General features: G+C 52.0%; 8 protein-coding genes across 8 annotated transcripts; 4 read left to right on the plus strand and 4 right to left on the minus strand.

The window, feature by feature from the left end:
• The first annotated feature begins 9 nt into the window (after positions 1 to 9).
• BKA67DRAFT_571292 (uncharacterized protein) lies at positions 10 to 2466 on the plus strand. Its single transcript, XM_046103215.1, has 3 exons — positions 10 to 415; positions 498 to 2040; positions 2099 to 2466. Exons 1-3 carry the CDS (start codon positions 345 to 347, stop codon positions 2249 to 2251), a joined length of 1767 nt encoding a protein of 588 aa, XP_045955869.1. The 5' UTR covers positions 10 to 344; the 3' UTR covers positions 2252 to 2466.
• Positions 2467 to 3239: 773 nt separating this feature from the next.
• Positions 3240 to 3858, plus strand: BKA67DRAFT_332182 (uncharacterized protein). The gene has a single exon (XM_046096249.1). It carries the CDS (start codon positions 3352 to 3354, stop codon positions 3817 to 3819), a length of 468 nt encoding a protein of 155 aa, XP_045955870.1. The 5' UTR covers positions 3240 to 3351; the 3' UTR covers positions 3820 to 3858.
• A 735-nt stretch (positions 3859 to 4593) lies between these two features.
• Positions 4594 to 5876, minus strand: BKA67DRAFT_537459 (cyclophilin-like domain-containing protein; the record flags this gene model as incomplete). Its single annotated transcript, XM_046100323.1, has 5 exons — positions 4594 to 4780; positions 4850 to 4956; positions 5012 to 5181; positions 5313 to 5377; positions 5710 to 5876. 5 exons carry the CDS (start codon positions 5874 to 5876, stop codon positions 4594 to 4596), a joined length of 696 nt encoding a protein of 231 aa, XP_045955871.1.
• A 2054-nt stretch (positions 5877 to 7930) lies between these two features.
• On the plus strand, positions 7931 to 10128 carry BKA67DRAFT_332362 (uncharacterized protein). The gene is made up of 3 exons (XM_046096250.1): positions 7931 to 8384; positions 8456 to 8535; positions 8593 to 10128. Exons 1-3 carry the CDS (start codon positions 8334 to 8336, stop codon positions 10016 to 10018), a joined length of 1557 nt encoding a protein of 518 aa, XP_045955872.1. The 5' UTR covers positions 7931 to 8333; the 3' UTR covers positions 10019 to 10128.
• A 1593-nt stretch (positions 10129 to 11721) lies between these two features.
• Positions 11722 to 13551, plus strand: BKA67DRAFT_679842 (uncharacterized protein; the record flags this gene model as incomplete). The annotated part of the gene is made up of 3 exons (XM_046108886.1): positions 11722 to 11892; positions 11947 to 12376; positions 12410 to 13551. 3 exons carry the CDS (start codon positions 11722 to 11724, stop codon positions 13306 to 13308), a joined length of 1500 nt encoding a protein of 499 aa, XP_045955873.1. The 3' UTR covers positions 13309 to 13551.
• Positions 13552 to 13898: 347 nt separating this feature from the next.
• BKA67DRAFT_332647 (concanavalin A-like lectin/glucanase domain-containing protein) lies at positions 13899 to 15363 on the minus strand. The gene has a single exon (XM_046096252.1). It carries the CDS (start codon positions 15103 to 15105, stop codon positions 14005 to 14007), a length of 1101 nt encoding a protein of 366 aa, XP_045955874.1. The 5' UTR covers positions 15106 to 15363; the 3' UTR covers positions 13899 to 14004.
• An 878-nt stretch (positions 15364 to 16241) lies between these two features.
• Positions 16242 to 17916, minus strand: BKA67DRAFT_637548 (aldehyde reductase). Its single transcript, XM_046105695.1, has 3 exons — positions 17180 to 17916; positions 16642 to 17121; positions 16242 to 16567 (listed from the first exon to the last, which is right to left on the minus strand). Exons 1-3 carry the CDS (start codon positions 17430 to 17432, stop codon positions 16248 to 16250), a joined length of 1053 nt encoding a protein of 350 aa, XP_045955875.1. The 5' UTR covers positions 17433 to 17916; the 3' UTR covers positions 16242 to 16247.
• Positions 17917 to 18578: 662 nt separating this feature from the next.
• BKA67DRAFT_692872 (6-methyl salicylic acid synthase) lies at positions 18579 to 24443 on the minus strand (the record flags this gene model as incomplete). The annotated part of the gene is made up of 3 exons (XM_046109233.1): positions 18579 to 23035; positions 23190 to 24283; positions 24339 to 24443. 3 exons carry the CDS (start codon positions 24441 to 24443, stop codon positions 18817 to 18819), a joined length of 5418 nt encoding a protein of 1805 aa, XP_045955876.1. The 3' UTR covers positions 18579 to 18816.
• Between the last annotated feature and the right edge of the window lie 790 nt (positions 24444 to 25233).

The following is a 25233-nucleotide window of genomic DNA, read 5'->3' on the forward strand; positions in this document are numbered from 1 at the left end:
CAGTGATCCTTTTTTTTTCCATCGCAACCAATCAAATACCCTGTTGGCTTTCTTTAGGTCTGTAGAATTGCATCGAAGCTCTGCTCTGCTCTCCGGTCGCTGGTCTCCCATGAAGCCGCCCGCAGAGTCAACAGTCAAAAGCGGGCTTATTTCTAAATCGACGTCAAACTGCTTTGCCTGCCTTGACTACCAATTCTATTTTCATAATCTTCAAGTCTCACAACTAAGAGTTCCGTCTCCTTTCGCACTTTTACGCAAACCGTCCCCTTTTAATTGATTGATACCCCAGCCCGACACAAACCCAATCCTTTTACCTTGTAACTCGACCAAAACATCCCACTAAAATGTCGACTGCGGATGAGCTTAAGGCTCTCGGCAACAAGGCCATCGCCGAGAAGAACTTCGATGAGGCCATGTAAGTAAATCCACCACACGAGACAACCACAGCCCTACACCCCGTATTTCAAACGTACTTACAATCTCCCCTTCCCTTACAGCGACGCTTTCTCCAAGGCCATCGAGATCGATGCATCCAACCACGTCCTCTACAGCAACCGATCTGCAGCCTACGCCTCCAAGAAGGACTGGACCAACGCATTGAAGGATGCCGAGAAGACAACCGAGATCAAGCCCGACTGGCCGAGAGGTTGGGGAAGAAAGGGCGCTGCTCTGCACGGTGCCGGTGACCTGCTGGGAGCTTACGATGCATACGAGGAGGGTCTCAAGCAAGACCCCAACAATGCCGGTCTGAAGAGCTCGCTGGCTTCCGTCAAGTCCGCCATGGACAGAGAAGGTGGCGCTGGCGGCGACCCTATGGGTGGAATGGGCAACATGTTCAAGGATCCCAACCTGCTGCAGAAGCTCATGACCAACCCCAAGACCAGCGGCTACTTCTCCGACCCATCTTTCATTGCCAAGGTTCAGCAACTACAGAAGAACCCCCAGATGACCCCAGACCTGTTCAGCGACCCCAGAATGATGCAGGTTCTTGGTGTCGCCATGGGCGTCGACCTCGACATGAGAGCACCCGGCGACATGCCTGGTGGCGCATCGGGTACCAAGGATGCAGAGGAAGATGTCGAGATGCCCGACGTGAGGCCCGCAAGCTCTAGCCCTGCGCCCAAGAAGGCCCCCGAGCCCGAACCCGAGTCCGAGCCCGAGCCCGAGCACGACGACGACGAGCTGGCCAAGAAGAAGGCCAAGGAGGAGGCTGACAAGGAGAAGGCTTTGGGTACCGAGAACTACAAGAAGCGCAACTTCGACGAGGCTATCAAGCACTACACTGCCGCCTGGGACCTTCACAAGGATATCACCTACTTGAACAACCTGGGTGCCGCATACTACGAGAAGGGTGACTACCAAGCCTGTATCGAGGCCTGCACCAAGGCCATCGACGAGGGCCGTGAGATCTATGCCGACTTCAAGCTGATTGCCAAGTCCTACGCCCGCATCGGTAGCGCCTACGAGAAGCTGGGTGAGATGGACAGTGCCATCGACAACTTCAAGAGATCCCTCACCGAGCACCGTACCCCCGAGGTCAACGCTAAGCTCCGTGCTGCCGAGAAGAAGAAGATTGATGATGCCAGGAATGCCTACATCGACCCCGCCAAGGCCGAGGAGGCTCGTGAGGAGGGTAACAAGAAGTTCAAGGACCAAGATTTCCCTGGTGCTGTCGCCGCATACAGTGAGATGGTCAAGCGTGCCCCCGAGGACCCTCGTGGGTACAGCAACCGCGCTGCTGCCTTCGTGAAGCTCTTCGAATTCCCCAGCGCCCTGCAAGACTGTGATTTGGCCATCAAGAAGGACCCCAAGTTCATCCGTGCCTACATCCGTAAGGCACAAGTCTACTTTGGCATGCGCGAGTACAACAAGTGCTTGGACCAGTGCAACGAGGCGTCGGCTGTCGATAACGAGCACCACAACGGCGCCAATGCTCGTGAGATTCAGCAACAGCAGGAGAAGGCTCTGCAAGCTATGTACTCTGCTCGCGAGAACGAGACCGAGGAGCAGACCAGGGAGCGTCTGCAGAAGGACCCCGAAGTAAGTCGCATATTGCCTCCATTCATAGAAGCATAACTGACCTGTATTTCCACTCTAGATCATGTCCATCATGCAAGATCCTATCATGCAATCTATCCTGCAGCAGGCTCAGTCTGATCCTGCCGCCCTTCAGGAGCACATGAAGAACCCTGGCATTCGGGCTAACATCCAGAAGCTGGTCGCTGCTGGTGTTATCCGCATGGGTCGATAAACAACAACAACAAAAGTGACGAGGAATGACGGCTCAGGAAGGATGCTACATTGGTAAAGGCTATGGAGCGCTGGCATGGTGTACTCTATCTAATTCGGTCATTTTCTTTTTTCGGCGTCGCACAATTGCATGGCTGGAGTAAATAATAATGATTGCACGATTCTTAGATCTACCGATTTCACTATCTTGTGTGTATGTTCCTCACGGGCTACCCTAAATTAAAAGATATAGGAGTATCGCCTCAACGGTTATAAGATATGTGTTCTTTATGTAGAGACCGGCGTAAAAGTAATCACCGGCAGCGTATTGATCGACACGTTTAAATATACCCACCAGTAAAAATCGCTACAAATATGCTATAATCTGCTTTATAAAGCCTTTTCAGTCATTGCCCCCGTGTTATCCCCAGCATGCCCAACTCCCATCATTTGCTTATCACCTGATGAAACATCTTCCGAGGAACTACAAAACCCAAAATTCCTGGAAAATTAATCATTTCCCGGCTCGCTCGTTGGGGTTACACATCAAGAAGCCGTACGCCACCGATTCGTGAGCACACTTCGGATAACGGATACACCCTTGTGCTCGACGGTCTGCACCTTGGGTCGCCCGACCACAAAGATACATATGGGCTAGATAGACCAGATGGGAGGTAAAACATGCTCACTGCGAAGGTTTCTTGTCTTCATCTGCGCCCGGGAAACGCAAAAGCAAACGATGGCCCCGCCGCTCCGGCGTAAATGGCTCGCCTCCCTGCCCCATCTCCGGCGGCGAGAATGCACCATGTGCTCGCGCGGCGCGCAGGAAATCCCACCTGTATCTATCTGCGCGGGTTTGCCGCACCAAACTGAGATTCGTCGGCTCGAGCATAAATAGTGGTGAGTCTTCCACTTCTTCTGATCCGAGCGTGAGAGCCCTGTGCCACATTTTGAAGATCAGATATACGGCAACCCTGTACGCGGTACGTATCCCTCCGCGGTAGATCCTCGTGGCTCCTGAGCAAGAGATGAGGTACTGACCGACCAAGACAGTCAACAGTTTTCCGTAGATTCACACATCACTCTCGAATTTATCATCGCCACCTTCCCATCATCACAGCAATGCAGCTCTCCCACCTCCTCGCCGTGGCGCTGGCCACCACAGGCGGCCTCGGCTTCAACCTCAACAGGACCGCCACGGCAGAGACCAAGCGGGGCGTGATCCCGGTGTCGCACAAGGGGTGCTACGCGACGTCGGTGGACCCGGACGAGACCAAGACGGCGGGGGAGAAGTTCAAGGAGTGGACGGAGGGGGGCAGCAAGGTGGGCCGGGAGAACTTCCACGCCGAGTACGAGAACGGGTCGGCCATGTTCGTGTGCAACTGCGCGCCGGTGGGCATCGCGGTGCCGGCCCACGAGATCGACGACGCGCTGCAGCAGATCCAGGCGCACTGCGGCCGGTCGCGCGGCGGCTGGCTGTGGGCTCACGACTGGAACAAGGGCTTCAACCTCGCCGACGCCGCCCGCGTGACCTACCCCACCTTGATACGGAGCGTCTGCCCCTGCGGCTACGGCATTGGTGACCGTTAAGGCCACTTGGAAACCGGCCAAGGTTTTTGAATTGTTTCCGGCTAGGCGAGAAGACCAGCCAGCGCAGGAGTCTCAAGGTCAGGAGGCGCGGGCCACGAGTTTTGAGGTTAATCCCGGAAGAGGAGGCGCATGTCCACGTCGCTTTGTCCAGAGGATAGCTCCTTGGAATGAGAAAGAAGAATGGAACTTAGAGGCAGATATAATGATAGACACGGAGTCATTTGACACAGAGACAATAACTGTATGATTGTCTCGTCTCAAGGTTGACGTGAGTGAATCATAGAATTGCACGAGTTTTATGCAGTTGAGTACGACATTGTGACCCATACCGCAAAGTGAACTTCTGCCACCATATTTGGAAGATATTACATATGCTTATCAAACGACTGAAGACTAGGATGCCAGGAGCCCTTCACCACGGTTCTACGACCGCATCATTTCCGTGAGCTTTCTTACAAATTTCAGTAGCACTGGGTCAGTAATTCCGCCTGGCGTATGCATCACTTACGCCAAGCAGACACCCTGAAACATGTTCGACTATAGCCTGGACTGCGCCTAAGCTACTAAGAGCCAAGTACATCACAAGCATATAAAGCGACAAAAGCATGGTATGGGTGTTCAGTGAGACTTTTTGGTTCTGTAACTAGCTACAAAGATATCGTTCTGAAATCTCGTATCGCCAGGTCAATCTAAGTATGTGTACTTTCCGAAACCATCGCACATCTTTCCCAAGTGTCATGTTACACGCTGAAGGACTGGGGCATGTCCGACCGCTTAATCGGCACCACAGTCAATGATGGTGGGGCGCTTGCTGTACTTGACAGCACCGCTCTGTGAGCCGACAGCCTCGAGAGCCTTGACAACGTTCAGCGACTCCTGGTCAGCAACCTCGCCGAAGACGACGTGGCGACCGTTCAACCACGAAGTAACGACGGTGGTGACGAAGAACTGGGAGCCGTTGCTAATTAAGTGTTAGATTGGGATCTGTACGTAGTGCGACATCGAACAGCAAGGTGAACATGAGACTCACGTGTTAGGGCCAGCGTTGGCCATGGACAACAAACCGGGCTTGTCGTGCTTGAGCTGGAAGTTCTCATCGGCGAACTTCTCACCGTAGATGGACTTGCCACCAGTGCCCTAGAAATGGTCAGCTATTGACCATGGGGTTTGGTATGTTTTGTCTGGAACGTACGTTGCCACGGGTGAAGTCACCACCCTGGAGCATGAACTCGGGGATGATACGGTGGAAGGAAGAGCCCTTGTAGCCAAAGCCCTTCTCGCCAGTGCAGAGAGCGCGGAAGTTCTCAGCAGTCTTGGGGACGACGTCGCTGTAGAGGTTGAAGTTCATGACAGCGGTCTGGACTGTATGAAAGTGTAAGCCTTTGAACACTGATGACGCCAGAGTAACCAATGATCATGACAAGCCGACGGAGAGCTCGGAAAGGCTGTCAAGGTTTGGGTCGGTGTCGTCTAGGAGAGGTAAGAACGCTTACCCTTGGGCTGACCAGTAGGTCTGCCGTTGGCATCGACGGAGGGACCCTCCCATTCAATCTTAAACCTGATGGAAATTCATGTCAGCAACAGAGCAATAATTTTTTCCTCTCTCTCTTTCTCTTTTCATGTGGTCAAAGCAGCCGGGACTCTGAACTCGTGATTGGATACAGCATGCTCTTGCACAGACAGTATTGTGTAAGGACATGAGGGAGACCGTTGGTAGTAGATTTGCAATGGGGAACGACATGACATGAATTGATCTCGCTCGACCTCCGTCATTGGTAACACGTCAAGAACGACAACGGCGGGGAGCGTTGTGGTGATGGCATGGCGGGAGAAGGGATGTCAAAGGGTACGTAGCTCGTGCTACAAGGGAATGAGGGGACGGTGACTTACCAAGCCTTGCCCATGTTGTTAGATGTTGCTGAGAAATATCTAGAAGTTGGTGAAGAAGTAACAAAAGATGACTTCGTGAAGAGATTGGGTCGGAGAGAAGAAGTTGAGGTTGAGACTCTTGAGCAGAGGCGGGGAGAGAAGTTGAGGAGGGGTCGAAGAGAGCTCATGTTGACAGAACAAAAATCTGGGCGGGGCAATTCAAGGTCAGCTTCAGGTATTCAGCCAATGAGAAAAAGTAAACAAGGCAGCTTCTGCCCCGCCACCAAAGAGTTTTGAGGGGTCTATTGCCGACCCGCATCAAAAAGTTCCAAATCAAAGGCCAATGTCCAAGTCCCAGTTCCGGTCCCAGTCCCAGACTCCCCCCAGGCTCCAGCTCCCGGGTCAATCATCAAACAAGGTGAGCCAAGCCCCGAAATGACAGCATCGAGGTGCGAATCATCGATTGCAAGATATCCCGGTTTGTGCTCTAGCCTGGTATGGCCAGAAGCACCCTTCTATCATGTCATATTCAATTGAGCATGCAGATGAGCCAACCACAGAGCAAGCAAGCAAGAGCTGTCCCACGTTGCTGGCTGCCCTTGGCTGCCAATTCGTCACCCAGCTTCGAATTGCCCCGCCCCTCTCAGGAGCTTGCAGCTGCTTGCTGACGGATCGTGCTCATAACCTAGACCGAAAAGATCCACCTGGCCGGCAATCGTCATCGTCTCCGTGCCTGGACAGGAGCTCTCATAGGTTTCGGCGCCATCTAAACAGGACTCTTGAAGTGGGTTTCGAGAGCCTGTCAATACTGCAAGTGCATTTCTTATTTGCCGTCGCCATTGCCATTGCCATTGCGCTCCAAAGTAAGATCGAGGATCTCCTTCAAGAGCAAGGTTGGATGCGTACAAAGAAACAGGTCTGCACTGAGCGCCTGTCGCATTACATACCAAGCAGGAGCGGGATGAACCGGACCACTCAAGGGAGTAACGCTGCACCTGAAGCATGCAACTGGAAGCTGGCCTGTAAGTTAAGCCCAAAGGAGTGCCAATTGGAGATGCCGAAGCAATGAGGAGCTCTGGAGATTGCTGCTTTGAAGCAACTATGATGCATCATGTACGTGCTTTCACAGTATTTCACTTCCGAGCTATCATCTTCTCTTGCCTCTTCCCCTCGCAGACTCGACATACTTCGGCCAGCTTCGGTCTCAGGGATCGGTGGGATTCCATGCGCGGAATGCAGGAGAGTCTGAAACAACCATGATGGGCAATATTGTCGGTTGCGTCTGGCGGTCAAGGGTGGCGAGGTTCACTATCCCTAGCAAGACCCGAACCACGGCACCGCCTCTTTGCAGGACGCGACCCAACAGACTGCATCTTTATTGAACCCCAACCAGTTCCAGAAAGAGTCAAGAAGGGAGTTCAGTGACTCGAAAGGCACCATAGGCTTGATTGGACTTTGACTGGGGCTGAAATAGGGGGCAGCGAGGACTGAAGAAAGAACCACTTACTGGATGTTTGCTTGAGAAGTAGGACTTATGGGTACAATTACAGTTCTAATACACAACCGGAGACTTGAGACGGTCAAAAAAGGGGTTGATTCTTACAGTACAGATCAAAGTGTTGATGATTGAAGTAATGTACAGAAGCTTTATTGATGAAGCTTTAGAAGGGCTCATGGAGGTCCAGAAATTTTGCTGTACCAAATAGGATAGGCGCCAGCAGCTGGCCTTAGCTTTCATCATGACGGTCCAAATTGTCCGAGAGGACGAGGAATACGCAGTCACCCAGGCACTATGTGAGGCTGCAACTATGAATTCCACCGCAACCTGAAATTGAGGATACCATACCTCTATTCTCGAGACTATCAGCATATGATTACGGACAGCCGGTCAGAAATCAGTGTCAAGTGTTGCAATAGCTGCATCGGCATGAACCGTGCCCATAAACCAGCGCTTGAGACGGAAGCTGCCGCCAAGACGGATGAAACAATTGATAGACAATTGACTTACTTCGTCGACGTCTGACCTCGATGACGACCAACCTTACTTCGCACGGGATGAGGAAAACTTGAGCGTGAATATTCGAAAGCCATGCCTGACTACCTTGAAGTATCTAAGGCACGAATTGCCCAACAATTTGAGTTGATAACAACCAGTGTCGAGTCGGCTGAGTCAGCTTGATCACGTGGCTTTGAGTGTGGTGTTGTGTCTCCAAACCACTGAACAGACTTTGGGTTGCGTTAGGTTAATCTGCTCGGCCTCAAGCACTCAAGCAAAGACAGATCCACCTTTTCAGCTACGGTACTAACTTACAGTACGGATTAGTGACACAAGCGAGCAAGGGGCTGTCGGAGTTGACACTTGGAAACTACAGCGCCAGCGCCATTAGTTGCTGAGGAGAGCGACATAGACCTGACACGGAGCCCAAAGCCCATCAGCTTTCACCAACCTATTCCGCTTGTTTATTTCCTACTCACCACACCAAATCGCTGTGCAGGGCCACTCTGTGACTTCAAGATGAATTTCGATAGCTTGAAAGACCAAGTCTCCAACCTGACCTTGTATGATCTCAAGGCAGGAGTCCGCAAGGTCCAAAATGGTAAGCCACCAGTGCGCAACGAGAACAGCAGGACTATGAGAGACTTACATGTTTCGGTTACCAACAGCTGTCATGAACTACACTGAAATGGAAGCCAAGGTATGAGCCCCCAATCACCGCAGCACGGAAGGGAAGTAACTCAAACGCTAATCACTGCCGTGTCGCAACAGGTGAGGGAGGCTACCAACAACGAACCATGGGGCGCATCCTCGACAATTATGCAAGAGATCGCCAATGCCACCTTCAACTAGTAGGTCCATGTCTTCGCCAACCCGCCCTCGACTCATTCCCACTGACACATTGATAGTCAAACACTCAATGAGATTATGCCCATGATCTACCGGCGGTTCACCGAGAAAGCCGCAGAGGAGTGGCGGCAGATCTACAAGGCTCTACAACTGCTCGAATTCCTCATCAAGCACGGTTCCGAGCGGGTCATAGACGATGCGCGAGGACACATCACCCTTCTCAAGATGCTACGGCAATTCCACTTCATCGACCAGAACGGCAAGGATCAAGGTATCAACGTACGAAACCGCGCCAAGGAGTTGGCTGAACTCTTGGGTGATGTCGAACGAATCCGAGGAGAGCGAAAGAAGGCCAGATCCAACAAGGCCAAATACACAGGTGTCGAGGGAGGCACTGGCGGTTTTTCCAGCAGCAGCAGTGGTCGATATGGCGGCTTCGGCAGCGAGTCTGGCGGCTACGGTGGTGGTGGTAGTGGTGCGTCTTCTTCTGGCTATGGCGCCTACTCTGGCGGCGTTTACGGTGATGGCGGTGGTTTTGGTGGCCAAGAGGCGAGCGACTTTGACCGAGGTGGTAGAGGCGGCGACCAGTTCGAGGCATACGACGAGTACGACGAGGGCACGTCAGGCGCAAGCTCATCTCGCACCAAGAGACCGGAGAGGGCCGAAAGGGCTGGTGTCAAGAAGACTACTCCTTCAGCTCCACCCAAGAAGGCCAAGGAGCCCGAAGTTGATCTCTTCTCCTTTGACGATCCAGCGCCCGCTCCCTCGGCGCCCGTCGCTGCCCCCGCGGCGGCTCCTTCAAATGGTGGAGCCTTTGCTGCACTATCCAATGATGACGATGATGACTTTGACGACTTCCAGTCCGCCGCTCCCGCTACACAATCGTCGGCCCCGTTAAACTCCTTCGGCATTGCACCGCCTATGGTCACTTCGAGCGCTCAGGGTACTGCTCAGTTCGCAGCGCCTCAGCCCGTTTCTGGCCCACAGAATGCCAACATTAGCAGCATGATGTCGGCTATCTCCCCGCCTGCCAGTGCCAATGCGACACCTGCTGCCAACTACTCTGCTTTCAACATTCCAAGTAACAATGTCATGTCGCCTCAGGCACCAAAACCAACTGGATACCAGCCAGCACAACCCAACTATTTCACGTCTGTTCAGCCCTCTCAAGCACCCCAGAAATCCGCTTCGGCTTTCTCAGGGCCATCTTCTACCTCTACCTTTGGTAGCTCGACCTTAAACAAGCCGGCCGGTACACCAGCTGCAAAGCCCGCAGCAGCAGGCGGCGACCCATTTGCCAATCTTTTCGCATCAGCTGGTGGCAGTGGTGCCAAGAAGGCCTCCGTATCCTCTGGGCCCAAGTTGGGTCAGCTAGCCAAGGAAAAGACGAGTCAATCTCTTTGGGGAGCGCCTGCTGCCTCAAGCACACCTAAGCCTACGCAATCTACGACAGGAAGTAGTGGGCTGGATGATCTTCTGGGTTGAGCTAGAGAAGTTCTACACATAACATAACTATATTCAGGGCTTCAGATGAAAGAATCTGGATGCCATTACGTATAATGGCGTGTTACACATCCACTATATATGCAAACACCAGCCACTGAATGCATTTATTAAGATCTGAAGGAGACAGATATGGGTCGCTCGGTCCTATATATGGCGTGTCAGGTACGCAGTCGTTCTCGTGGGCGTCAAGGCGCAGAAAATGAAAGCAATCTGGTTGATGACTATTTTATGGGGGGTTTTTTTTGTCTCCTGTAATTTCTCTAGCAATGCAGTCATCAATATTGACCGCGGTTGTCAAATTTACCAAACATATATATCCCCAAAACGGATGAGCTTATCGTGTTCGATGACGGTACGATGCGGCTCTTTGGGGACAACAAAAAACACTACGTTAGGAATTTGCCCCTTGTTGTTTACCGTCCCAGGATTGCTCGACAATACAGCTCGCGCAACTAGGCCGTCCAACAGCTCGCCGTATCCACACCAGCTCGACTGGGCAGCAGTGCTCGATATACCTGCAAGCTGCCAGGAACACAAACTTTTGGTCCAGGTTCCAGATCCGCGGAACGAGCATTGCCTCCTCCGCTCCCAATTTCGCCTATTGTCTTGACCCGTCCGGTCGTCGATCAAGCGGCCATGAGATGATGCTAAATGCTGCGTGGATAGGGCTGGCCGCGGGTCGCGCTTAATGCCCTGCAGCTCCCAGCATCCGTACTTTGAGGCGAGATGAGGGAATCAAGGTCAATGGCCAACCAGAATTCTCCGATGACCATGTTCATCGCGGTTGTTAAAACGACACTAAGCGACGACGGCTTGATTGGGGAATACGGGCATTGAGAGTACACAGCGTAAGTGGGTCCAGGTACGGGATTATCGTTGGCTGCAGGAGTCCCGCAGCAATAAGCGCATTGCATCTTCAGCGCTTCTATTGGCTCTGCCAGCGGCTGCTGAATACGCCATCTGCTTCAAGTACCGACGTAAAGCAAAGATGAAAATAGCAACCCGACGAAAGAGCTGCACAGACTAGTCAGAGCATCGATCCGATATGTCAACAGACCAGCTTTTGCCGCGGTGTATACGGCTTGCTCTACTGCCAAGGTGAGTATTAGGCCTAGACCATAGCTTGAACGCGAAGCTTCAGCAGATACATAAGATGACCTCAAGTTCCCGAGTTGCTGGATTCTCTCTTCTACTCATCAAACAATCCATAAGCATCAATAACGACTTTTTCTTTAGTCTTTCCTATCTCTTTCCTATTTTTCCTTGTCTCTTTTCTGAAGGTTTCTTACTATAAACGGGTTCTCTGGTCTTCAACATTTTCTTTGGCTGTAACGAATCTCTTATTCCTACCGTCTCCGTCAAATCAGGTTCGCCGACACACCAGCGATTTACTTCATCATCCACGCAGTTGACCTGCTCATTTACGTCTCTGGAGATCACTCGTTTGGGTTCCGGAACGCAGTCCAATCTCTTCCTCACTTCAGTCTCGAGACATTGAAAGCCACACCTTCTCTTGACAGATTATACACGGTCTCAGCACCGCAACCTTCAACATTTCTTCTCCACTCCTTCCAACGGCATCGATTCCTCAGCCGCGGTCGCATTTCCCTTTGCGTACCGCCTACAAATCTAGACCTAGTCTCTCACTTATCACAGACTTGGAAAAGTCCATTCCACTCAAGATGCGTTTCCAAGCTCCTCAATTGGGCGCCCTTGGGGTTACCTTTACTGTATTGCGTGCCGCGCAGTTTGTCTCGCTCCTTACCATCATCGGTCTCGTGGCCAACTTCATGAACGAAATCGTATCTGCCCAGCGCAACGCTCCGGATGTGCTCATTGGCACTCTAGTTGTGGTATGTCTTTCGTCTGATGCCTTCACTCCAGTGGCCTACTTACATATCATGCAGGCGAGCACGGCATCACTCTACATCGCCATCAGTTACATTCTTTACTACGATGGTCTACTCCCGCTGCTCATTGCCGGCGTCTTCGACATGCTTCTCATGGTCGCAGTAATCGTTGTAGCCGCAACAGTCGGCAAACCTCTCTCCAAACTTACCTGCGAAGCTCTCCCGGTGGCCGGGACTTCGACGATCGCCTCCGGCGCGCAGGTGTTCGTCGCCAGCGGCTCCGGGGTAACCTACCGCAGTGTATTAACCAAGGCCGTTGACTATTTCACATACGTCGCCGTCGACCAACCTCACTGCTACGAGATCAAGGCCGTGTGGGGCCTGAGCATCGCTCTCTGCGTGCTCTTCGCTTTCAGCACTTTGATCTGCATCGGCCTCTGGCGCCGCGTCAAGGCCACCAGCGCGGCTCCGGCCAAGGACATTGAAGGTTGAGGGCGCGCGGGGCGCGCACGTGGGGTAGAGGCAGGAAAAGAAAGAGAAGCAGCAGCAGTAGGCGGGCACCAGGAGAAAAAGAGCGTTTCGTTTCAGTTCATCCCCCCGCCTCCGCACCAGATTAGAGATGGCGACGGGGCCATCACTGGGCCCCTGGCCCTCACTCCCCGCAGCCTCGGCACGGGGACCTTGCACATCATCCCCGCTGCTGCTTCCCATCACCCTACCCTCACGCCATCCCCCCTCGCGCCCCACCCTCCGGCGCAGGCGGCGCATGTCCTCAACTTCCGCGGCATCGACGAGGATATCGCCGCGGTCCCGCCCCCGCCCCCCATGATATACGTCGCCCGGCCCGCCTCGAGGGGCAGGTCACTCACAGCGGCCCAGCGCAGGTCCATCGCCATGCCCATGATTCCCGAATCGCCCATATCCAGAACCAATCCCGGGAAGTCGTCCACAAACCTGCCGGCCGAGGAGGACTTCATCCCCATCATGCACAAGCGCATCCCGGAGAAGATCCAGACCCAGAACCTAGAAGTCCCGCTACCCAGGACGCCAAGGGGCGACGACGAAGACGGCAGCGATGACGATGGATACACGCCCATCACGCCCGCGCCGTCCGCGTCCTCGCCCAGGCTCAAGACCAAGTTCCCGTCCCTCCCTAGCCCCCGGGACGCGCTCGGCATCCCCATCTCCAAGATCAAGCTCCTCGCGACGCGCTCACGGAGCAGGAGGCACAACAATAGCAATAGCCCCGCCGACTACTATCCTTCGGACCTGGAGCCCTTGAGCCCGTCCGGTGGTCTGCCGGTTCCGGTCGTCCAGGCCGCCAGGGAGAAGCCCGGGCGCAGGACCGTTTGGGGCGTGCTCGAGGGGTGGTGGGATCTGGGACTGCTGGAGAGGGGGAAGAGTCTGAGGAGGAAGTAATGAATGAAGATGAGAAGTTTTGAAAAATGGCGTGGTTGTTGTAATGAAAAAGATTTTGATGGGGAGAGAGAAGAGTGATGAAACATCTGCAGGTTGGGTTAGGGCGTTTAAATTTGTTTTCCTTTTGAAGGGATAAAAACAGGGACTAGATTGTGTGTGCTTGGGATTAATTTGCTCGAAAATAGGTAATGCTGGTGATATACAAATATTAGATATTCAAATATCTGAGTTGCTGCTTCGGAGCTTATTGTTGCGTGTATTCAGTATTTCGTCTGGTGCGTTGAAGTCGTCGAAGGTCAACCTTTCAGAACACGGCACTACATGGCACCCACGCTGCCGCTCAAATGGTGTCATCCGTGGATATCATGGAAATGGTGTTCGAGATTGGAACCATATGTCCAAGTGCCGTTTGATGACATGCGAGGGGCTACTTGGGATTCGTAGTCGACTGGGCGGAACACCGGCTCGCGGCGGTATTCAGAATACATCTCGTCAAGGAATTTCAACAATAAAAAGCAAGGGTCGATATATTTGACCTCTGTAGCACAGATGTAATCTGGTTATCTCGAGTTCACATGAAGATACGTCGGTGAGGTATACGTCTGTGGTATTTGATGCCCCAAGAACTAATATAAAGAATATGTACAAGAATAGAAGGCATGTTTAGAACGTCTCATCTAGATCCCGACGAGTGATCTACAGATCAATTCTCAAGCTCAAGGTGTTGTCGAACGTAACGGTGCCCCAGTAAGGTTCCATACCGGCGTTACCGACGTTGACATAGGTCGAAGTACTGAAAACGCCCTGCTCGGAGATGGCCGAGAGCCAGTCCTTGATATCACCGGTGAAAGTGCCATCAAACATGTCATCCTCGGGGGCCAGGAGAGAGGAAACGGTGATACCAGTATCAGTGTTCTTTCCCTGGTAAAGCTTCCAGCCGTCCTTGCCAAAGAGTCCGTCGATCGTAGCCACGGCACCGTCGGCCCAGCCAATGGGGACCTGGCCACCCTCATACTGGAGCCAGAGCATGAGCTCCTGGGCCGAGGACGACGTCGAGTCCCCCTTGGTGTCGGAGGTCATGAAGTCGTAGACGACATTGCCTTTATAGGCGGTTGTGTTGCTGATATCCCATGTGTACGTGCTCGGAATGCTCGAGATGCTCTCCAGGGTCGTCTCGAGGTTCTGGGTCAGGCCGATGAACGAGTAGCCCTTGACGACGTTGGTGCTGACCGCCTCGTCAATCTCCCAGATGCTACTCCAGTGAAGCGTCTGGTCGTCGCCGGAGCCTGAGGTGGAGTAGTAACCAGTACAGCAGGATCCGCTAATGTCCTGGTAGTTGTAGTTCATGGAATAGACGATCCAAGGGGTGCCCGAGAGGATCTGGTAGGCGTTGGGAACACCGCAGTATGTTGCGGTGAGGGCCTCAGTAGACTCAGCCACGACTGGAGAGGAAGTTGCAGCAGCAGCAGCAGCAGCAGCAGTAGTGCTGGTCTTGGAAGATGCCACAGGTTTGGTGGTGGCGGCGGACGACACAGCCTTAGCTGTAGTGGTCGGGGCTACGGCAATCTCGCTCGCAGAGGTTGTGGGAACGGCTGTAAACTCGCTGGTGGCGATGCTCGTTGAAGGGATTGCGCCCGTCGAGTCAGCCGTTGATGCAATGACTGCAGCTCCGGACGTGCGACTTGCACTATGTCCTCCGTGGTGTCCTCGAAACTTCTCATGAGAGGCTTGGGGCAAGGCAAAGACCGGAGCCGCAAGGGCCGCAGCCGACAGCAGCGAGAATAGTGATTGCTGCATTGTTAGCGGCACGAAAAATTCAAAGGCCTTAAAAAGAACGACGATAAATAAAACGAGTGAATATCTTGAAAAGAAACGAAGCTCACTGAGCTGTAGTCGTGTAGCAATGAAACATCAAGTTGAGCCGCAAGAACTTGACGGACGAAGCCATGGTGCTGGATCCGATATAAAGAATCATAAATGGCCTAGAACATCAATGCCGCAACAAATGCTACAGTGTAAGGATGGTATGTGGGTTCCGTAAAGCTTGGGTTGCGAGGATCATGAATTGCGTAGGCCGATTGCCGTAAGTTCAGTAAGGGGCATCACTCAAGTCAAAACGAACCAGCAAGGGACCACATCCTTGGTCACTCATTTCCACAAATAGGTCCAGCACGAACTCGAGAAAAGCGATAGTGCTTGTGAAAACAACGTTAATAATACCAAACATTTCAATCTACCCCATATTCACTGTTTATGCGAACCGAGAACCTAGTGTTTCAAAACAATGGGTTGTTGCATTAGTTCATCACAAGTCTCATCTCCCGTAATCAGAGGCGAAATGATTATACCAGTGACGGCAAGCTCCATACATCTCCGGCCTGCTTCCCGTGGAGGGATGTGTGCGATATGATGCGATCTCAAGATGTCTTATGTCACTGAAATAGGAATGTGTGAAGACTTGTTCCCAACACCATTGGCAATTGACGACCTCCTCGATCTGCTGAAAGTTAAACATAGCCCTGAGGTTTAAACTTCCAATTAGTTAGTACTAACCTAGTGCTCATACTCCACCGAAAGTACTCCGTACGTTTGACAGTGGCTCCACTTGGTTGCGGAGTGCGGAAGGCTCTTGTGGCGCTCACGTTCTTGTGGCTGCTCTAGCGGCCCCAAATCCAACGCGCCGTAGGCTACATGTATATTACGGCCAATGGATATATAAACAGGGCAAGAATCGACATTTCGATGAGCAACTAGCCCTCAATTTCCATAATGAAAGAAGAATACAAGCACGTGATGCCGTACTGAGGTCTTCATATGAGAATGCATTATTGCAGGTTAAGTGAACGGTTTTAGCAACGATTGTTACGTTGAGCCAAGAGGTTACCTGGCCTCCCAAAAGACATACCGGTATAGCAGTGCCCGACAACATACATCTGCAATCAGCCTGTGCGAATTATTGAATCCCACACAAGATCCTCCGTATTATTGTGAATGCTCTCCTTCAGACTTGTCCATCCGTCTTTGCCCATATCTAGCAACAATTGTTCTGCTCGCTTGCGCGGGATAATTTCGCTGAGGTCTTTTTCAGCCTGAAAATCGTCCGGGAAGGTACGCTGAGGATACAGCTTGCGCAGAATACTTAGGATGCTGTCACCATTGACCGGCTCGGCGAAGGCGAATATGCGTTCTGATTCGACGCCCGGATGGATGGCAGCTGCGACATGGAGCAGGGCGTCGTCTTGCACATCGACAAAGTACTCTGTTTGATTTTGTCATTGAGTAGCTCAATCCTTATTCTCGGGGAATTGGGTGTCTCCGTTGGTCAGGACTTACGAGCTGGTAAACCGGCTAGAAGCGAGGTATTCCCTTTGAAGAGCTCAGCCACCATACCCGACGTCGAAGGGTGGCCCTGATCGGCAATATCCAAGCTGGCGCCGAAGTTGATGTTCGGCAGCACCGCGTTAAGCACAAAATGTGGCTTTTTCTCCTCTACAAATTTCCAGGCCTCCTTCTCCGACAACATCTTGCTAGCAGCGTAAACTGGATACGCGCGCTCAGGCTCGTAAGGTGGGCCGCGGTACGCAAATTTCACCACCTCGTCGTTCCAGGTCTCAGTCGTCACGGTCATGAAGTTGTTGGGCTTCGGGATCAGGGCCGCGGCCGATGAGGATGTAAGCACGAAGCGCCTCACGCTCGGCTCCTTGGCTGCCGCCGCCAGCGCGTTGACGGTTCCGGCGACCGAGCCAGGGACCACTTCGTGCGGGTTAGGGTTCATTGTATAGTTCGTAGCGGTGTGAACGACGGCCGATACACCTGCACGGCATGTTAACCAGACTGAACATACGTTGGCTAGACATTGATGAAGCACAACCCTTGATCACTTCATCATAAGCACCCTGCAATTCCATGTCTGGCACAACTACCAACTCGAACTTGTCAGGGCCATATTTTTTGTCGAACAGGTTACAGATCCATGCGTTCTTCTGCGCATTGCGCGTAGTGCCGCGAACTTTGTAGCCAAACTTGAGAAACTTATCGGCGATATGGGATGCTATGAAGCCATTTACACCCGTCACGAGAACGATTGAGCCTTTAGAAATTACAGGCTGGTCAATTGGAGACATGATCAAGATAGTTGCTGCGGCCAAATGATTTTCGGATTGTAGTGCGACGCGTGGAAACGTGCGATACGTAGGAGATCATGCTTCCGTGGTCACTATCGCTGCTTTGTATTTGGTCATGGTAGGCGACATGGGGACATGGAAGCCATAGGGCGTCTGCAAATCTCCCTTGCGGGTTGTTCCCCTCTCAGAAGTCCGCAAACTCCTTTCGGTAATCTTAGTCTTGGTTCTACCCGCGCACGATTCAGCAAAAACTAAACCTCCTTCCAGCTGTATGGAATCGCTTGCTATATGATTTTGCGGAGATTCTCAAAGTGGCGTTTGCACATGTAAGAATGATGCACCACCACCCACTACCGGGTACGTCAAATTTTTGACTGCACCCAAACCCTGCAAGATGAAGTCTACCACAAATCCCTCAGCCTTAACGTTATTTACTAGCCGTATTAATTGGTAGATCCAAGACTTGTTGTGCTTTTGATGTTATAATGTATCAATTGTTATACCTTGCCGGACCCCGCATCTACTGGCCCGAATGTGATACCCCCAAGCCAGCTGACGTAATCAATCTTATCTTCGTCTTCATCCAGCTCTTCGTCAACCACTGTTTGGGTTGGACATCCTTCTCCGCTTTCTTTTGCCCGATGGCAGTTTAGTGCACCCCAAAGCTGTTCAATCTCCTGGTTGTTCAATCTCCTGGTTGTTCATAACCATCACTTTTGCTTGGCTATCAGGCGCCTTATATACTTTGATTGATAGAACGTGTATTTCTAGGCTTCGTCTTGCAGATACATCTCTGGCTTGTTGGCCTGTAGTTAGTGTTTTGTCAACGTCAGATTTAGCGCTATTCTGACCTGGAGTATCTGCCTGACCTGGCTAGAGTTCGGGTGCACAATAGCAGTACGACAACAAGATGGCCAGCTACCCTGTACACGCATATACTGACTTAACATAATTAAAAAGTGGTGGCTTTATAGCCGTGGTATAACAACGGATGAAGTTGATCTTGTCAACTAGTGGAGCGTCGGTTAAGGAACCTCTTTTTTCCAGCGCCTTTCCATAGCTACCATCAACCGTGGCGGCTTCGATGTGACGAAAAGCCTAACCATAATTTTTGTCGAACCGGTCTGCAAGCTTGGAAGGAGCTCCATGGCCAATGTCAATTGTCCACAGGGCAAAACGAGATTTACTAACAATTTGGTCAGTACGATCCTTGGAAATCGTCCTTGTAGACGAGGAAAAGTCTCATGGATCTCTTCGGTTACAAAAGGTAATTTGTTTATTGATTCAAGAGCTAGTGGAAGATAAAAGAATGAAAAGAAAAAGTGACGAGGTAAAAACAGTGAAAAAGTCTATGGCTTGAGTTGCAAATATTATTCCGTCGCCTTCAACCCTTGGCCAACTTCTCTGTTAGCCAGCCCACAAGATGATTAGTCGTCGGATGACTCCACGTGAGGGTCGGCGGCACCTTGACCTTGAAAGCGCTCTGGAGCTTTTGTCTCAGTGTGACTGTCAATACACTATCCACACCCAGGTCGGCGATAGCGGCTCGCCCGTCCACTTCGTCCGCACCACCAAGCATCAGTAGATTGCTAATGACCTCCCGGACCTTTCCATCCAGCCAATCCTTTAATTCGGGGCCCCCAGATGGCATGTCGCTTACCGTTTCGCCCGACTGTGCGCCACTATTAGTTCCTGCATTACCGGGCGCCGCAGGTCTCCGGGCGACGATATCCTCAAGGATAGGTACAGGAAGAGGCTCGTCCTGGTCGAATGCCAAGCTGCGAAGCACCACGCCGTGATCCATGTTGAACTTGGCCAAATGTTCCCAGGCGCGGAAGCCTTCCTCGACAGTAATATCAGTGATACCCTTGCTCTGCAGTTCTGCATTGATAAAGTCGGTGCTAGCAGCCATACCGAGACCGCGCCAGCTGGTCCACTGGAAAGCGACAGCATTATCTCCCTGCCGACGGCGGTGCGCTGCTAGAGTGTCTAGGAACGCGTTGCCGCTGGCATAGCTACTCTGACCCGGGAACCCGAATAGCTGCCCGCACGAGCTGAAGAGCACCATCCAATCCAGCGTACCCGGTGGGAATACCTTGTTGAGTGTGAGGGCACCTGATATCTTGGGCTTCAGAACGCGCGAGAAAGCGTCTGTGGTTGTTTCTAAGACAAGTTGGTCTACCAACGTGCCTGCGGCATGTACGACACCCAGTACTGGTGGTAGCGATAGCCCGTTCAAAATTTCTTCAAGTCTCTCGGGTGCATCCACTTGTCCGATGTCTAGCGAGACCGTGTGTATCGTTGCTCCAGCTCTCTCTAGCGCGAGGACCTTCTTGACAACTTCGTCGGCATCGGTAGCTGCCCATTTGCTGCGTGGTGGCAGGCCACGGCGTGATAGTAGCACCACCCTGCGAGCGCCCTTTTCCACCAGCCAATTTGCGACTTCGAGACCTAATGCGCCCAGACCACCAGTGATAAGGTACGTACCTTCAGGCTTGGGAAGAAGTGTACGAATGGCCGCCTGTTCGGGGCTGTAAAGAAGGTCTCGAGACAGTGGCTGTAATCTAGCAACCCTTGGTAGGTCATCTATGACACGAATGACATCTTGGTCATGTATATATCGCATAGCCATACTAGGAAGCGGGGTGTCTTCGTCTACATCAATGAGAGCCCCCCACTGATCTGAATGCTCTGATGCGATGATCCGTGCCAAGCCGTGTAGTGGTGCTTGCGCGAGTGCTGTGGGAGTATCAGCATCGCCGACGCCCACAGTAATCGCGAAGACTTTAACGTTGTGGATCGAGGTTGCCTCACGAACTACATGCTTGGTCAGGCTGAGTAGCTCAGCGAGGAAGACCTCGGACCTAGCTGGCACGTCGACCAACGAGAGAACTGAGCCGGGCCAGTAGACAATGGCTGTGTTCGGGGTAATGGCAGCAGAGGTAATGTCAGATGCTGAAGTGAGTTTTGTGATCCGACTGGATTTTAACTTGAGTTGTAGCCTACTGGATCGTGCAAGAACAGCATTGTCGTCTGATACCAGAATGACGTTGTCCCAGACTGCGGCTTTCTTAGCGAATGGGGCGGCCACCCAGGTGAGTCCATGTACAAGGCTTTCGACGCTACCGCTTGCGCCGGGTGTACCCTCGATCTCCGAGAAGCGCATAGACTGAAATTTGGCGATGACGCGGCCATCATCGTCGCACACACTGACATGCACCGCAGGGGCGCCACGCTCCGAGGCTTCCTCGACATACAGATAGCCTACCTTGGGTGGCGGAACATCGTATTCGCCGTAGAAATATACCTTATCGATCTGGGCTGGCATTCGCAACCTAGGGTTATCAAAGAATATGGTAGAGCCCACTGAAGTGGCGGCATCAAGGATTGCAGCCCAGGAGGACGCATCCCACGGCAAAAGATCACCGGAATTGGTGTTTGGCGCAACATCCACGCGCGCGATCATCTCTTTCAGGTTGCCATAGTGTTCAGTAACAGCCCAAGGGAATCCCATGGCCGAGACCCCAACCTTGTCCAGATAGTTGATGGAAAAGTTAGATGGCAGGGCCTTGCCGATGCGCTTCTTAATTGATTCAACATCAATCTGAGGAGCTTGTTCGCCGCTGCCGAGGCTCCATCGCGCCGTTGTGTGAGTGACCCAAGAATGATCTTCAAATTCAGCATTTTGCTGTAGACGCGAGATGAGCTTGACCGTGTCATCAGCCACTACGACCTGGACGTCGCGCGGAGCACTTACGGCTACGGGCACGCGCAGTGTCACATCGGACAGTGTGGCGGCCTTGGTAGCATGATGGAATGTATTCAAAAGGACCGCAGCTGGCACGATCTCAGTGCCATGGAGTGGATGGCTACCAGGGAACGGCTTGTTGTAATTGTCCAGCGTTGTCGAATAAAGTATTGTGTTGGTACCACCAATGGGGTTGCGCAGACCCAAGAGGGTATGCTTATCTACATCATGCGTGAGGAGGTTGGCCGTGCTGGCAGCAACAGCGCTCTCGACTTTCCTCCAAATTGGCTTATGGACCCAGCTCGTACCCGGGACACGTGTAGACCAACGGTGATCTGGACCCAGCTGCAGACGGAAATCGATAGCGGCGCCTTTGACAAATAAGGAGCCGCAGGCTTGCATAACACAGCTTGCTGCGGACTTGTTGCGGCGTATGGTGGGTATGGTCGCAAACTCCTCATCATCAATACCTAGATCCATGATGGTTTCATTGATTGAATGGGAAACGATCGGATGACTTGACACCTCTAGGAATAGCCTGTAGCCATCTTCGATAGCGGCGCCCACAGCAGAAGTAAGATGGACCGGGCGAACCATATTTGTAACCCAGTAGTCGATATCCCGGACGCCGTCAAATCGTGGATCCATATTTGAAGTCGAGTAGAGTGGAACCTCAGCCGCTTGCGGCTGGATACCGCCCAGCAGCGCATCCCTGAGAGAAGCTGCTAGAGGTTCTAGTGTTTTGTGCGAGTGGAACGCGATGTCCGTAGCCACCTTCATCACCTTGACGCCACTGCTCCTCGCCTTCTCGGCATAGGTAGTAACTGCATCAAGCTCACCACTGACGACACAAGACGAAGGTGAAGATTCGATGGCAGCAACAACTTCACCGTCTTCCCCGAGCTCATCCCTGACCTGCTCAAATGGTAGATTCACCATAAACATTGCCCCTTGGCCTTGTACTTGGGCATATAGCTTGGCTCTTCTTGTCACAATCAGGGCCCCTTCTTCTGGAGTCAGGGCTCCTGCAGCGACCGTAGCAGCAATCTCGCCCACAGAATGTCCAATAACCGCAGATGGATGAAGTCCGCTGTGTTTCAGCACAGCAGATAGCCCGACTTGAATGACGTAAGTGAGCACCTGCACCCGGTCAGACCGGTCAAAGTTCTCTCCGTTCGTCAAGGATTCGATAACAGAGAAGCCAAGTTCTGTTCGGGTAATATCGTCTAGAGGTAGGATGGCTTGGTAGAAGACAGCATTTTTTCCGATAAGCTCCTTGCCCATATCGGTCCACTGGGCACCATGGCCTGAGAAGACCCAGACCACGTCCTTTTTGATGCCGGGACCGAGAACAGCGCTGCTTGAGGACCATTCTTGCTTGAGGCCTTCGGCGAACGCTTTAAGAGCTCCAACAGCCTGCTCATGGCTCTCGACTACAAACGCAGCCCTATAGTCGTGTTGAGCCCGGCGCAGTGCGAGAGTGTTGGCAATAGACACCAAACTCTCCAATTTTCCAACAGGTGTAGCGAGCCATTCAGCCAAGGCCAAAGCTTCTCGGCCAAGTCGCTTCTCCTGGGGCGCTGATAACACAAAGAGGATAGGACCTCGGGGGTGCTTGGAGGCACCAAGGTTGGCCGTATCAAAGTCATGCGCAAACTGTTCAACGACTGCATGTGATACAGTACCACCGTACCCGTAAGAGCAGATAGCCGCTCGACGTGGGTGCCCGCTCGGTTGAGGCCATTCGGCAGCCTCCTGAACTACGGCTGTGCCCGACTTTTCCCAGTCAATCTTGGAGTTCAGCTTTTGCAGATTCGCTTGGGGTGGATATTGCGCCGCCTTGATAGCCATGATACTATGATTATTAAAGTTAGCTATTTCTTCTTGGGGACTGCTGAGCAGATAATTAAAGCTATAGCCAACTGTCTCAGAAGCTTTTGCTAGTATTTGGGGAGTATAGTATCTAGAAGGGGGTCAAATGGATAGTGAGTAATTATAGAAAAACTTACGCCTTGATAAAGCCAACAGCTCCTGCACCGGCCTCGAGATGACCGACGTTGGGCTTGACCGAACCAATTCTGACTGGTTCTTCTTTAGGCCGGCTTTGTCCGTAGACCGCGGAAATGGCACTGACTTCCGTTGGGTCCCCAAGCGGTGTCGAAGTGGCATGAGCCTCGACGTATTGTACTGTTATTGGGTCGATATTTGCCTGCTCAAGGGCTTGGCGTGCCACGAGTTCTTGTGCTTTGGCATTTGGAGCCATAATGCCGTTTGTTTTGCCATCTTGAGCGACAGCTGTTCCTTTGAGAACAGCTACAATATTATCTCCGTCCTTTATAGCGTTTCCCAGGTGTTTCAAAATCACAATAGCAGCGCCTTCGCCGCGTCCATAACCATGAGCACGATCGTCGAACGATAGACATGAGCCATCTGAGGAGATAGCCCCAGCCTTATCAAGAACTCTAGTCAGGCCGGGACCCAGAAGGGCATTAACGCCCCCAGCTATAGCGATGTTGGATTCTCCATTCATGATCGCCTGACGGCCGTGGTGTATGGCCACGAGAGAGCTAGCGCACGCTGCATCCACTGCTGTGCTCGGGCCCATAAGATTGAGGTGATAGGAAATTCGATTTGGTACGCCGCAATATGCTGTACCGATTCCCATCCAAGCATCGACGTTGGGTAAATCTTCGAGCAACAGTTTGCTATAATCATCAGAATTGACACCCATGAACACCGCTGTGTTTGAGCCGGAGAGTGATTTGGGGTCAACCCCAGCTCTCTCAAGGGCCTCCCAGGCGACTTCGAGTGAGATGCGTTGTTGAGGATCCATCTGCTCGGCTTCCTTAGGCGATATACCGAAAAAAGCTGGGTCGAAATTCTCTATAGCATCGAGGAAGTATCCACGTTTGGTTGTATTCTTCAACTCTTTCACATTCCGTGGGTCACGACGTTCGTATGGTTCCCACCTCCAGGATGGAATCTCTGATGACGCATCTCGTTGGGCCATGATAGAATCCCACAACTGGTCCGGGCTATGGGCACCACCAGCAACGCGACACGCCATGCCAATCACCGCCACATCGTTGGCGTTGAAGTCAGTCTGGAGTCAAATAAGCTTGTTATGTCGCTTATTGAGGGGAAACATGATAACGTACAGCATCGCTCAGCTCGCTTGTGGAACTATTGCCGAAGGATGGGGATGCACTCCCCGATAACTTAGTATAGGGGCTAGAAGCTCCCGTGCCGCCGCTAGATATCATCGTGAGCTATGTTGCGGATGGATTATATCATAGGAACAGACATAGATTCACAGAGGCCAAGAGGCCCGCCAGATGATTCAAGATGCAAGATTATATATGAAATCGGCTTTTGATTAATTAAGTTAAACCGGAACTGTTGCACAGAACTGGCATTTCAAACCACTTACTCGGAGGTATTGTTTGTTGAGCCCCGGTCTCCCCGGCTTTCCTTTGTGGCTCAAGATAGTTAACTCGAAATATATCCAAGTCCAAATCAGGAAATTTCTGTTCGGGGTGGAGTGCATTGATTGCGGACTTTCGAAACGAATGTTTGCATACCTAAATATATTCGCCCCCAGCAATATACCCCTGCTTACAAACGAGGCGCCTCCATAGCGGATCAATCATAACTCAGCCTTCGACAATGCTTTGAGGATCATTTCAAAGACAGAAGTGACGTCAAGTGGATAAACGTTTGCCACTTGCAACTACAATTGCAGCTATCTCACTTATTCATGTTTTGGAAAAATAGCAGACAATCTCACGTGAGCTTTAGACAATGTGGTATAGGCCCGTCCGTCAAACCTTTCCAAGAATTGGTATTGAGTCTTGGCGGAAGTAAATAAAAGACCTCTACTCATTGTGCTAATTGCCGATTGGTCTAGCATTCGCTGCATTGATGTGTTACCTTGAAACGCTGCTTAAGCAAAGAAAGCCGACATGTCCGGAGTCGTCGGAGCTTGACCTGGAGTAGCTGAAAAAGGGTCTTGCCTGCTTATGACAGGTTAGGAGCTCAGCCAATAAAAGCCGC

The sequence above is a fragment of the Truncatella angustata genome (genome assembly GCF_020726525.1).
Source record: "Truncatella angustata strain MPI-SDFR-AT-0073 chromosome Unknown BKA67scaffold_6, whole genome shotgun sequence".
NCBI lineage: Eukaryota > Fungi > Ascomycota > Sordariomycetes > Amphisphaeriales > Sporocadaceae > Truncatella > Truncatella angustata.

Excerpts from the sequence above, each read along its gene's own strand:
- BKA67DRAFT_571292 (XM_046103215.1), top strand. The coding sequence starts at position 345 with ATGTCGACTGCGGATGAGCTTAAGGCTCTCGGCAACAAGGCCATCGCC. Across the intron at positions 416-497 it reads AAGAACTTCGATGAGGCCAT|CGACGCTTTCTCCAAGGCCA; the intron begins GTAAGTAAATCC and ends CTTCCCTTACAG. Across the intron at positions 2,041-2,098 it reads GTCTGCAGAAGGACCCCGAA|ATCATGTCCATCATGCAAGA; the intron begins GTAAGTCGCATA and ends TTTCCACTCTAG.
- BKA67DRAFT_332182 (XM_046096249.1), top strand. The coding sequence starts at position 3,352 with ATGCAGCTCTCCCACCTCCTCGCCGTGGCGCTGGCCACCACAGGCGGC.
- BKA67DRAFT_332362 (XM_046096250.1), top strand. The coding sequence starts at position 8,334 with ATGTTTCGGTTACCAACAGCTGTCATGAACTACACTGAAATGGAAGCC. Across the intron at positions 8,385-8,455 it reads ACACTGAAATGGAAGCCAAG|GTGAGGGAGGCTACCAACAA; the intron begins GTATGAGCCCCC and ends GTGTCGCAACAG. Across the intron at positions 8,536-8,592 it reads GCCAATGCCACCTTCAACTA|TCAAACACTCAATGAGATTA; the intron begins GTAGGTCCATGT and ends ACACATTGATAG.
- BKA67DRAFT_332647 (XM_046096252.1), bottom strand. The coding sequence starts at position 15,105 with ATGCAGCAATCACTATTCTCGCTGCTGTCGGCTGCGGCCCTTGCGGCT.
- BKA67DRAFT_637548 (XM_046105695.1), bottom strand. The coding sequence starts at position 17,432 with ATGTCTCCAATTGACCAGCCTGTAATTTCTAAAGGCTCAATCGTTCTC. Across the intron at positions 17,122-17,179 it reads TTATGATGAAGTGATCAAGG|GTGTATCGGCCGTCGTTCAC; the intron begins GTTGTGCTTCAT and ends CATGCCGTGCAG. Across the intron at positions 16,568-16,641 it reads TCTAGCCGGTTTACCAGCTC|AGTACTTTGTCGATGTGCAA; the intron begins GTAAGTCCTGAC and ends AAAATCAAACAG.